General features: G+C 37.7%; 2 protein-coding genes across 4 annotated transcripts in view; one reads left to right on the forward strand and one right to left on the reverse strand.

Annotated features, from left to right (window-relative positions):
* The window catches only part of ST13 (ST13 Hsp70 interacting protein), a 54,623-nt gene extending 49,182 nt beyond the window's left edge, over positions 1 to 5,441 (reverse strand). Inside the window, exon 1 of the mRNA XM_036072610.2 lies at positions 5,236 to 5,441. The gene's annotated coding sequence lies outside the window, so the exon portion shown is untranslated. The remainder of the gene's footprint in view (positions 1 to 5,235) is intronic.
* The window catches only part of XPNPEP3 (X-prolyl aminopeptidase 3), a 73,888-nt gene that overhangs the window by 18,364 nt on the left and 41,950 nt on the right, over positions 1 to 13,574 (forward strand). For all 3 annotated transcript variants that reach the window (XM_036072604.2, XM_078076675.1, XM_036072606.2), the window contains 2 exons: positions 10,315 to 10,722; positions 12,847 to 13,049. In XM_036072604.2, coding sequence (XP_035928497.1) covers positions 10,315 to 10,722; positions 12,847 to 13,049 — 611 coding nt within the window. The remainder of the gene's footprint in view (positions 1 to 10,314; positions 10,723 to 12,846; positions 13,050 to 13,574) is intronic.

Consider the following 13,574-nt stretch of genomic DNA (forward strand, 5'->3'; position numbering starts at 1 on the left):
TTAGAAGTAGATGGAATTTTAAAACAGAATCATCAGTGTTAAAGAAAGCAGGTATACAGTTTTTGCCTTATGTAAGTATCCAAAGTATTAATCAATTGTCTTTCTCTAGGTAGACATGGAAGTGTTAAAATGATTATGGAGTGGAGAAAGAGTAAATTATTGAGAAAAAATAAAAGGCATGTAATATTTTTTTAAAATAAGTTTCTTTTACAGAGGCAGTCAGTTGGTTAGTTTGGAGTATGAAATTATATCATCTGTTACTTGGTTTTCTTCAAAAAGTTTCATGTTTGGCATAGCTATTTTCCCAGTACTTGGAAGTACTTAAAACTTTTGGGAAATAGCTCAATCCTTTCTCTATTACACGAGGTCCATATGTATTATAGAAATATTAGAGAATACAGGTAAAAATATTTTTTTAAAAAATTACTCATAATTCCACTGCTCATAGAAAACCACTGTTGAGATTTTGGTATATGTATCTTTCTAGACTTATTTTTTATATAGAAGTATGTGTGTCTGTGTGTGTGTGTGTGTATACACATGTGTATACTTTGTATACCAATCAGTTATTCCCTAAAAATAAATTCTTAGAAATGAAATTACTGGGTCAGCTCTTTCTGAATTCTGGGGAGCTGTTTCCTCTCGATTTTTCCTGGCCATATCCACCCAAGTTTCCTGAAGCAAGAGTAACCTGGAAAATACTCAGCAGAATGGCTCAGAGATAAAGGAATTCTAACTGTGCTACTACTGCTTGAGATGAAAATAAAAAATCAGACTGACTCCCCCCAAGGTCTCCTAGTGATTTCTAAAATTTATTCCCTTAAAGTATGTATGTATTTATTTTTAAGTAATCTCTAGGCCCAACATAGGGCTTGAACACACAACCCCAAGGTCAAGAGTCGCATGCTGTATTGCCTGAGCTAGCAAGGCACCCCCCATTTCTTCTTTTTTAACATTGCCATCCCGGTGCTAAGGACTGTGTCTGTAGAGACAGAAAATGTCCGTTCATCCTCCTTGATCACTAATATGCCCACCACTTATCACCCAAGCAGGAAAAAGTGATTCCATGCAGGAAGGCAAGTGGCATTCTGAGCTATATAGTGTGAATCTACTTTTTTTTTTTTTTTAAGATTTTATTTATTTATTTGACAGAGAGAGATAGGGAGAACAGGAACACAAGTAGGGGGAATGGGAGAGAGAGAAACAGGCTTTCCACCGAGCAGGGAGCCTGATGCGGGGCTCGATCCCAGGATCCTGGGATCACGACCCAAGCCGAAGGCAGACGCTTGACGACTGAAACACCCAGGTGCCCCGTGAATCTACTTTTTATAATATCTGTGCAGATAGATACTTACATAGTTCCTGGACATTGACACAGGAGTAATGCTGTCATTAACAGAACAGCAAGGTGTTCAACTCACATAAACACTGCAACTTAGCAGAGAATAGGAAGAACTACTGCCTAATGAAGCATTATTTCCAAGAACCTATATTTCTAACATTGTTACATTCCTGGGCACATTTGATTTTGGAATATGTGATGTAGTTTATAGCGCTTTAAGAAAGAGAGTTGGGCTTGTCAGAATGACTTGTCCGACATACCCAGAACCACTTGTTTTTCTTTCAACTACAGTATTGAAGAGATTCATTGGGAAGTATTCAGATTATAGCTGTGTGACCCCACAATTTGAGGGAATGCTTTTACCATTTACCTGTTTGTCCCTTATCATCAAATATAATGGCTGAGGCTATAGTTACTGTGAAGTATAATATTTAAAGTGATGAAAAGGTTGGTTCTAGAGTGGGTGCTGGATAATAATTCCTGAATCTTCTTCCCTTAGACAATTAGGTCTCCATCTTTCAGTCATAGTTTAGTTGTGGTTCTGCCTTGAGCAAGGGGTGTATTTTTTTTTCTAAGTTTTATTAAAATGGTTGACTTCAATATCTAAAAGATCAAGATTTATTTTGGTGGGGTAAGATTTTTATACTATTTAAAAGATTAAAATATACGTCCAAGAAATGACAGAAATTCCAGGTGGTCTGAATCTGCCTAGACCACTGGGTGAGCTTTTTAAAAATATACATACATGCCATGATCCTATAGACTTAACTGAATCAGAATCTCAAGGGTAGGGCTTAGGCCATATGTTTTGAAGAGCTCCCTGGGTGTTTCTGATGAACATCACTTGCCTAATGGGTACTCATTCAGGTGGGTGCGTGAGATGCCTAAAACCAGATCTTTGGCCACAGGTCACATTTTGAAGCAGAGTGCCTTCCCCATACCTCTCTTACATCCTCATCCCCAAACACTCAGTTCTTAAACTCACTCATAGCTTTATCATCACCACCATCACAGAGTTTACTGAATGATGACTTTACATTTATGTAGCCGTTTCAAAACAGTTTTTATAGGTTACACCTGATGAGCAGAATAGTAGTATAAAAATGTTTTGTATTCTAGAGGGGTACCTGGGTGGCTCAGTTGGTTAAGCATCTGCCTTCAGTCAGGTTGTGATCCCAGTGTCCTGGGATTGAGCCCCACGTTGGGCTCCCTTCTCGGTGTGGAGTGTGCTTCTCCGTCTGCCTCTGCCCCTACCCCTGCTCGTGTTCCCTCGCTCTCTCATTTTCTCTCTCAAATAAATAAATAAAAATCTTAAAAAAAAAGTTTTGGGATGCCTGGGTGACTCAGTTGGTTAAGCCTCTGCCTTCATCTCAGGTCATGATCCTGGGGTCCTGGGATGGAGCCCTGCATCGAGGTCCCTGCTCTGCAGGGAGTTTCCTTCTCCCTCTGCCTGCTGCTCCCCCTGCTTGTGTTCTTGATCTTTCTCTCTCTCTGTCAAGTAAATAAATAAAATCTTTAAAAAAAATTTTTTTTTGCATTCTAGAGATTTTAAATTTAAGTTCAGGGTCTAATTTTTTTAATAAATATTTCACCATGAAGTCTACCTGTATTTTTTTTTTTTTAAAGATTTATTAATTTGAGAGAGAGTGCACACATATGAGCTGGGGGGGGAAGGGCAGAGGGAGAGAATCTTCAAGCAGACTCCCCACTGAGCGCAGAGCCCGAGGGGGACAGGTGCTCGATCTCACAACCCATGAGATCATGACCTGAGCTGAAACCAAGAGTCAGAGGCTTAACTGACTGAGCCACCCAGGCGCCCCTACCTATTTTTTAATAAAGTAATATATTTTCTTTTCTCACTTCCTTTGTACCTATGGAATTTTTTAAATGACCACATTATTTGTATTGATTGTGCATTTTCCTCTTGTCTTCATTTTCTGAAATAGATTTTCATGCAGAATAAAGACTGGAGTGGTTACATGTATAAATTTACAGGTGACTAAACCTATATATTTAACCTATATGTATGGTGTTTGTTGATTACTCATTTCAAGTTACCATTATACTGATAATTAGTTTATAGAAATTCCATAAACTGCCATCTAGTGCAGAATTATGGAGTATTTCTCTTTTTTAATGCTGGAGAAAAGAAAATTGGAGATACAATAATTTTCCTGTGGTTTAAATACTGATACATTAAAAATAAATGACTTTTCTATTTCTCTTTAACCTTTGTGCATATTTCTCATTCATATTGAGAAAATCTCTGAAGTAAAGATTAGCAAGAATCTGCTCTAGACAAGAATCAGGAATCTTATAAAGAACTGAATAATAAAAAGCTTCTGAATCACATGAGACTCCTTCTTATTGTGGGAGAAAGCCAAAGACTTTCAGGGTTTCTATGTAAATATTACTTTGATAGGGATAGTGGTTGTCCATGTAAAGTTTACTCTTTCAGTGTCCTGCCTGGCTTTGGATTACCAGAACGACATCTTTAAGTATAATTCTTTTTTTTTTTTTAAGATTTTATTTATTTATTTGTCAGAGAAAGAGAGAGAGAGCGTGCGCACACAAGCAGGGGGAGCAGCAGGAAGAGGGAGAAGCAGGCTTCCCGTTGAGCAGGGAGCCCAATGCGGGGCTCGATCCCAGGACCCTGGAATCATGACCTGAGCCAAAGGCAGACGCTTAACAACTGAGCCACCCAGGGCACCCCTTTAAGTGTAATTCTTTATGGTGGTAATAATTGTATCTACTATTTATATAGTGCTTACTGTTCTAAGTATTTTAACTTATTTAATCCTCCTGACAACTTTGAGAAGTAATTGCTATTACTATCTCCGTTTGACAGATGAGAAAACTGAGTCATAAAGCAGTTTGGTAGCTCTCCCCAAGTCACTCAGTAAGTCGTTGAGCCAGGATTCCAACTCAACGGAAGTCTGACTGTGAGTCCATACTTAACCACAAAACAATACAAAACACTTGTGCCAAAGAATACTATCTGGAACTTCTGAAAAGTCTGTTTTTGTCATAGGTTTTTAATAAGAAGAAATTCACCTGAGGGAAGTCTTAGTGTAAAAGGTATTTCAAGTTTAGAGAGTAGTATACTTTTTTAAATGTGAAATTTACATATCATGAATTGCACGGATCTTAAATTTACACATCATGAATTGCAATTCAGTAAGTTTTGACAAAGGTAGATGCCAATATAACCCGCACACCTCAGTCAAGATATAGAACGTTTTCGGGGCGCCTGGGTGGCTCAGTCGTTAAGCGTCTGCCTTCGGCTCAGGTCATGATCCCAGGGTCCTGGGATCGAGCCCCGCATCAGGCTCCCCGCTCCGCGGGAAGCCTGCTTCTCCCTCTCCCACTTCCCCTGCTTGTGTTCCCTCTCTCGCTGTGTCTCTCTCTGCCAAATAAATAAATAAAATCTTTAAAAAAAAAAAAAAAGATATAGAACATTTTCATCACCCCAGAAAGTCTTCTCCCCACCAGTCAGTACCCCCTCTCCATCTTTAACCATTGCTCCAGTTTCTATCAACATGGATTGTTTTGCCTCTTCTTGGAATCATACAGTATGTACCGTTTCTGTCAGGCTTGTTTTTGCTCAATGTATGCAAATAAAATCTATTTAGAGTACTTCTTTAATTGTTTATTTGGTCATTTCATTTTTTTCAGAGAGGTCTGTATTTTACTTTATAAAGGAAACATTTATTAACTTTTTTTTACCACCATTCTCCAGCTACATAGTAATAGATCAATTTATAAACTACTTTCTTGTAGACAATAAAAACTACCTAATATTAAACACAATTGATTTTAAGAATGCTGGTTCAAAATCAGACCATATTAAAATCCTAATCTAGTTATTTTAAATTAGTATTTAAAATACATACCTAGATTGTAGCAAAGACTTGCATCTTTCTGTCCATTTTCAGTCTTTGTAAAACTTTCCTCTTGGGTTTTCTGCTTGGCTGATTAAATATGAAGAACATTTTTCTGATTCTCTTGAGAAGAGCAATCCTGAATGTCCTAAAAGAGCTCTTCCTCTTAGCTGTAGAGTCTCAGAATTGATTGTGAGACTTTGCTATTTGCAGAGTCCAGATTGTGACATGTAGGCATTTGATTGGTAAAGAAGCTTGTTAGAATAGCCCCTCTATCCTTAACTGATTCCACATGATAAAATACTAACTTTGTTCCTTACTACATTACAGTGTGACAAAGTTACCAGAATGTCTATTCAGATACGGTTTTATTGGAAGAAATTCAGGCCAGATTGACCATTACAATGGTTAGTTTTATGATCAAAGGCCTTAACAATTGCCAGGTTTATCTCTAGGGTTAAAGTTCATTACTTTATAACACCTTTTTTATTTCCTCCTTCAAATGATAAGAAAAGATGTCTTTTTTTCCTTGGATAATTTTTTGTCATGACCAAAGAGTTCTTTGTTACTTTGAGATTTCAGAAGCTTGGAAGCATTTAGTTAATGATCCACTCTATAGCGTTGATGATTCATAAGCTTAGGAAAAGGTAGCCAGTGTTTTAAATGTTTCTCATGTAGTCATTTGTATGAAATTGGATTGAGGAGGTAGAGGAGTATCTTGAAGGGAGTAAAAGATAGTTTTCCAATCCTGTTTTGATTTCCAAATAATTGTATCTTTTTTCAGAAGTTTCTTTCCAATATATCTCTGTATATGCTTTGTTATTAATGAGAACAGGAGAGAACACATATATTAAGGTCATTAAAATTGTGAATTTTCTTATTTCCCAAAATTAAAAAAAAACACAGAATGAACTGATTTCTAATTTAGTTTTATTACATGGACTATAGCTGGGGGGAAACCAAAGCAAAGCACAGGAAAGGGAGAAAAGAGAAGACAAAAAGGAAAGGTTGGATGATCCACCAGTTACAACCAGCCTCTGCTTTTATAAGAGGGTATTTACTGCTTGGGTACATTGGGAAATGTCCAATGTTGGGTAACAGTGGCAGACTTAACATGAATAATTATCAGAGATAAATAGTTAAGCTTTTCCTGGGCTCTGGTACAAAGTTCAGTATTCTGCCCAAGAACCCTAGAGGACTCTTAGCCAGTTGAATCCTGGAGTGGGGGGGTGGGGAGTGCAATGTGAGCTCTTCCAGGACTGACTCTGTTGGCTTACTTACCTTTTATTTCTTACCAACTTCATCAATAAAAATGTAGATTTTTTTTCTCTTTATACGTAAATAAAAATTTATTTTATTAATGAAATGCAAGCTATAGAGTTTGCTGGAGAGATAAACTATACATAGGTAAAACAACTAGACTCTTCCAAGGCAATCAAACAACTGAGTTTCATGTACTGAACATGAGTACTAAGAAAATTCAAAGGTCTTTGACCCAGCAATGTCTATTCTGGGACTATCCCATAGAAAGCACCAGTACATAAGGCATAAAGGTACCAGGATAAGTACAAAGATCTTTATTATTACAGCAAAAAGCTGAAAACAATATACATGCCCACCAGTATAGAAATGGACCAGTAAGTTATGATACATCACCCCAAGAAATATATGGAGACATCAAGCGGAATGAATTGAAGCTATGCAAGATGACTTGGTGGGAGGGATTTCTATAAGGTGTCACTGTGATAGAAAAGCAAGATACAGAAGAATGTGTAGTATCCCATGTTTGTAAAACACTAGTAACCAAAAAACCCTAAATGCAAGTATATGAGTATTGAGAAAAATAGGAAAGGATACATGCTAGATTACCAGTGTGGGTGAGGTATTCGTGTGGGTAGAAGGAGGGAACGGAAGTGACGAATCAAACAGCAAAGGAAAAGGGGGAAAATATTTATTGAAAGAGTTCAGTATGATGTGATTACCTTTATACACAACTATAGGATGTATATGTAAGAAAATGAAACAATTAACTTAAAAAAAATAAGAGGGACAAATTAACATGACCTGGGCTCATCAGGAAAGCCTTTTGAATAAGAGGAGTCTAAAAACAAACATGCACTGAGCCTGAAATCTTGGGAATGGAATTGCTGTGGAGGGAGAAGAGATTTTGGAAAAGGGACACATTGTAAGCAGGGTAATAGGGAAAGAACAGATTGGACCTATGTAAGACATAAGAAGGAATTAATTTCAGAATAATTGGAGAAATGATTAAAAAAAGTTGGTCAAATCACTGAAGACCATATATTATGTGATTTCATTATATGAAATTTCTGCAATAGACAAATCCATAGAGACAGAAAATAGATTAGTGGTTGCCAAGGGCTTGGGCAGATTGGGAGGAAATGGGCAGGGGTTTATTTTGGGAGTGATGAAATACTCTAAAGTTGATTTTTGTAATGTTTGTACAATTCTGTGACTATACCAAAAACCATTAAATAGTACATTTAAGTGGGTGGATTGTATGCTATGTAAATAATATCTCAAGCTGTTTTTTAAAAGTTGACCAGATAAATTGGAATCACCTGGTAGAGAGCATTAAAATCTACTTAAGAGTTTGAATTTGATCTAATGGACAACAAAGAACCATTGTAGGTTATGAGTATGACATGGACTGCCCATGATCTCTCTTTTTCTCTTTATTTGGGATTTTAATTTTGAGAGTATATACTCATTGAAACAAAATTCAAATAATATTAAAAAGATGTTAGAAAGGGACACCTGGGTGGCTCAGTCAGTTAAGTGACCGACTTGATTTCAGCTCAGGTCATGATCTCAGGGTTGTGAAATCGAGCTCCATGTGAAATCGAGCGCTGGGCGTGGAGCTCGCTTAAGATTCTCTGTCTCCCTCTCCCTTTGCCCTCTGCCTCCCACTGGCACATGTTCTCTCTAAATAAATAAAGTATGTTAAAAAGAAAATCTCAGTCTTAACTCAATCCCCATAGATTACCACTATAAAATTTGGGGTTCTTTCCGTTTTTAAAAAAGATTTTATTTATTTGAGAGAGAACATGCATGCACGAGCAGGGGAAGGGGCAGAGGGAGAGGGAGAAGCAGACTCCTCACTGAGCAAGGAGCCCGATGCAGGGCTCGATCCCAGGACCCCAGGATCATGACCTGAGCCAAAGGCAGACAGTTAACCAACTGAGCCACCCAGGTGCCCCAGAAATTGTTTTTGTTTTTTTTTTCTAATTATTTTTTTGCTCTTTGTTTTTGTGTTTTGTTTTGTTTTAATAATTGGGATCATATTACCCATCTTGTACTGTAATTTTTTCATACAGCAGTATTTCATGGCTATCTTTCCATACTTGGATGTGGAGACTGGCTACTACAGGAAATAATAGTAATCCACATCACGAAGTCAGTGTAAAGATTAAATGAGCTGATACCTATAAGTAATTAGAATAGTACCAGACACATAAGAAGCATTCAGTAAGGGGCACCTGGGTGGCTCAGTCGTTAAGCATCTGCCTTCGGCTCAGGTCATGATCCCAGGGTCCTGGGATCGAGCCCCGCATCGGGCTCCCCGCTCAGCGGGAAGCCTGCTTCTCCCTCTCCCACTCCCCCTGCTTGTGTTCCCTCTCTTGCTGTCTCTCTCTCTCTGTCAAATAAACAAAATCTTAAAAAAAAAAAAAAGCATTCAGTAAGCATTAGGTGGTGTTTTACTATTATTATTGCTAGGTGTAGGCTGAGGGATACAGCTTTCATGAGTGATTGTTTTAGTAGTTCTTTTATTTTGCAACCTAAAGTGAAAGCACACATAATTTCCAATACAGAAGGGAAACACCCAGTCACCACTGGGCTAGCAACCAGGCAGTATGCTGGGTACTAATATTGAGAGCTAATATGTAACACTTCATAACACAGGTTCCTAATAAGAGTTTGTGAGTGGGCTTAGGTGAATCAGACAACTCTTGAAATATATGTCAAAAGTTTGTGTGTGCCTACGTGCAGTTTAGTAAATAATGAATCTATAGCTTTTATTTCTTTTTTTAAGATTTATTTATTAGAGAGAGAGAGTGCACGTGCCCAAGCAAGGGGAGGGGCAGAGGGAGAGGGAGAGAAGCAGACTACCTGCTGAGCATGGAACCCCATCTAGGGCTCCATCTCACGACCCTGAGATCATGTCCTGAGCCAAAATCAAGAGTCAGAAGCTTAACCAACTGAGCCACCCAGGTGCCCCTGAATCCATAGCTTCTAAAGATTCTTTGGGGAGTCTTCATTGCTTAAGAACCACATGCTTTATCAAGGTTGCTTCTCATGACAGCCCCAAGAGGTAGATAATATTATTAGAGTTTTTGGAAAGTACAAAGATGGTCCCACTTGGAAAATACAAAGATTTTCCCTCAGGGAGGGAACCCTCAAGGAAGTTATGTGTACCCAGCTCTACTGTTAATACAAAGTAGAGAGTGAAAAGTCCTATTAGAAAGGTATTATTATGTACTGGAAATTCAGAAGGAAAAATTTATTTTTAACTCTTGAAATTGGGGGAAGCTCTTTGGCCTTAAACTCTATTATGTTAAAAACTATACATCATTTTACAAATATTTATCAAATGCCCACTACATTCCAGTTGTTATTCTAAGCTCTGGGAATATAACATTAAACAGACAAAAATCTATGTCCTCATGGAGCTTACATTCTTTCAGGAAAGTCATACACGGATAATGTCATCCTTCTCACCTTTTATATTGACACTTCAGGTCAACCTTAATTATATGCCTAACAATGCCTTCCACATAATAATGTTCAATAAAGATTTGATTGAATGAGTAAAAGAATGAAAGAGCTCTTATGGGGTCATGATTCCAGTTTTCCGGCAGGAACACACTTAACTATCATTTCTTCCAACCTTTTTGCAGTGGAATAGAAAATTTGAAACCTGGGTCATCTCCTTAATTCCCCATGTGCTATGAGGAGATTTGGCATAAATTGAAGAAATGAACTTGGGTGTCTTCATCTAATATTAAGCTACCTTAAAAATAGTTTGGCACTATGTAAATGCAAAGCATCACTGTTATTTGTCATTTCTAGGAGAGGTGACGCCAGGACTATCTCAAGTGGAATATGCACTTCGCAGGCACAAACTAATGTCTCTGATCCACAAGGAAACAGAAGGGCAGAGTGGGACAGACCAGACAGTGGTTCTGCTGTCCAACCCTACATACTACATGAGCAATGATATCCCCTATACTTTCCACCAAGACAACAATTTCCTGTACCTGTGTGGATTCCAAGAGCCCGATAGCATTCTGGTCCTTCAAAGCCTCCCTGGCAAGCAGTTACCAGCACATAAGGCCATGCTTTTTGTGCCTCGGAGAGACCCTAGTCGAGAACTTTGGGATGGCCCACGATCTGGCACTGATGGAGCAATAGCTTTAACGGGAGTGGACGAAGCCTATACACTGGAAGAATTTCAACATCTAGTACCAAAACTGAAAGGTAACAAAAGGGAGCAGAAGTCAAATCAAATCACAGGCCAGATTTTGGATTAAGACCTTCCTTGCCTATTTAGACAAAGTTCTTAATTTTCTAAAATGATTATCGTAGCGGCATTTCCTTGAGCACCATGAAAGGATCATAAATCTTTTCCACAAGACTTAAAGTGCAGAATGAGCATAGGTCATTCTTCCAGATCACTGACCAGTCTATTGGCCTCTGATCACTGCTTATTACTTCTGCCAACTCTTCAGAAAGAAGCAGTATTCTCAAAGAATGGTCAGTGCATCACCAGCATCAGAATAACCTGGTGACACATATTAGAATTACAGATACATAATAGATAATTGAAAATGTAGAATCTTAGGCCCCCACTCCATACCTACTAGATCAGAATCTGACTTTAAACAGGGTTCTCAGGTGATTCATATAGTACACAGTTGAGTCCATGCCCCTCAAAAAGGTCGTTTTTCTCTACGTTTATTCTGGTAAAATTATAATCACTCATAATGTTTTAGGATTCCTTTTCTGGAACTTTTCAGAACCTACACTACATTATAAACTATCTTTAGTGATTCTTGTAAATCTACAGCTCTGGGAAGCATTTTATATTTTGAAGTCCTTAGAGCCAAATTTGGTAAATAAGATAGCTGATCAAGTTGGAAAGTACTAATTTTAGACAAAATATGTATGGTTGTAAAATTATAGTCTGATTTTCTTGTATGGTTTATAAATCATTTCTGAAGTCAGTTTCTAAAAGAAAATTCCAGAATTGTTTCCAGTGATCATGGAATTTATTGGACTTGTTTCTGCAAAGACTCCTTTGAAAGAAAATACTCATTTGAATATGCAAGTTCTAATATGTTTGAATTGTTTTCATTGCTTTATGCAAGTATTCTCTATTTTACAGAGGTAATTACTCAGCTAAATTAGTGGAACTTTTTTATATCTTCACAAAGTCAGAATCATTTTTTTTTAGCTTTTTTATTTTTTTAATTAGTCGCTAGCTGTCCTATTCAACAGTGTAAATTTCATCAACCTAGTACTGTTAAATAAAGCCTTACACCAAATGTATTTCTCAAAAGTACTTTTCATTCACCATTCTTAATGTTAGTAGTTTACTAGATAAAAGTAGTAGGCAAAGGAAAAGATTCATGAAATCATATTTATTTAAAAGTTTAAAAACCAAAAAAAGTTGGGCTATGATTTCATACCCTAAGAACAGGTAGTAGAAGTGGTTTTACTGTTTTAAAAGTACAATTAAATTTCTATTAAAAATAAGATTAGCGTTTGACATGTAATATACACTTAAAACCATTTTTATTTTAAAATGAAAATATTTAGGAGATTGTATCACTAATATATAACCAGTCAAAATTTGTAGGATTTTTCCCCTCTTCTTTCCCAAATACTTTGTATAAAACATACAACCTTCAGACTTCAGTTGTTGGGAATGCTGCTCTTAGGCCACGTCAGGAAAAAAGAAAGGGACGAATGGAGACGTGGTGTAAGTGGGAACATTTTCATTATCGGCCTTCACATCTTATATCTCAGGCACATAGAGACCAGTTCCTTGGGTCTCTAGAGTTAAAAGGAGAACGTGGTTGTCTAATGAGAATATATGGCAGATGGGTTAGCACACATTATCCACTAGAGTGTTTCCATAGCCATGAAGAATTGCTCCTAAATGAGATAAGAACCTCCTTTCACTAACACTGAGATTGGAAAGGAACAGAATACTTTTAACCAGGAGGTCAAGATCTGAGTATTTTTTTCACTCCTCTTATGTTTAGTTATTCAACAGTGCCTCTAGCTCAGTTGTGGTGTGGAGTTCTTTAATAAATAATGAATGAAATCAAAGCTGGAGAAAAAGCTTTAGTCCCATCTACCATCTTTATAAGGAACCCTGAAGTTTGGGGGCAGAAAAGCTGTATATTCGGTGTCAGAATATCTTGCCATTTGCAGGGAATAGCCTTTCCGGTGATACATAACCCTTCAGTTGCTTCAGTCCTGAGAGAGTTATATGTCACAGGTTTTACAGTTTTCATTCTTGTTCAAGTCATTATAACAGTTGGTATTTCTTGTTAATTTTTATTTATTTATTTATTTTTTGCTGCTCATTTTAAGATGAGACAAATATGGTCTGGTATGACTGGATGAGGCCCTCTCACGCACAGCTTCACTCAGACTACATGCAGCATCTGACTGAGGTCAAAGCCAGGAGCAAGAATAAAGTTCGGCCTGTCCAGCAGCTGGTACAGCGCCTCCGGCTGATCAAATCTCCTGCAGAAATTGAGCGAATGCAGATTGCTGGGAAGCTAACATCACAGGTATGGTTCCTATTGAAAAAGTTTTTCCAAATTAAAAAATCTAAGTTCTTAGGGTTCGGTGGGTACCTTGAGGTACCCAATGCAGTAATCTTACAGTAGATGAGCATCTACCTTCTACTTCAATGTTTAGTGAACATGTCTAGAGACTTGCTCAATACCTCACAAGGCAAGATAAATCTGCCTTCTTGTATCTTGCACCCATGATCTTAGTTGTTTCTCCTTGGAGCAACATAAATTAATTCATTGTATTTCCTTTCCTAATAATAACCACAACAATAGTGGCAGTTAAACACAGTTTGATTGCTAAGGAAGACTCGGGACCCAAAATGACAATGCTTACAAAGCCGTAATTTATTATAGGAAAGGGGTATAGTACAGCAACAGCATTAAAGTAAGAACACCTGTCACAGTCCATGGCCGTCTCACAGAAGGGTTCAGAGAAGCCAGGTGCAGGCTGTCATTGTCCTCCCTCAGTAAGGGCCGGGCAGGATGCTTTTTCCTCTCGTGGATAAGGAACCACAGATG

This window comes from Halichoerus grypus, chromosome 6 (genome assembly GCF_964656455.1).
Source record: "Halichoerus grypus chromosome 6, mHalGry1.hap1.1, whole genome shotgun sequence".
Lineage (NCBI taxonomy): Eukaryota > Metazoa > Chordata > Mammalia > Carnivora > Phocidae > Halichoerus > Halichoerus grypus.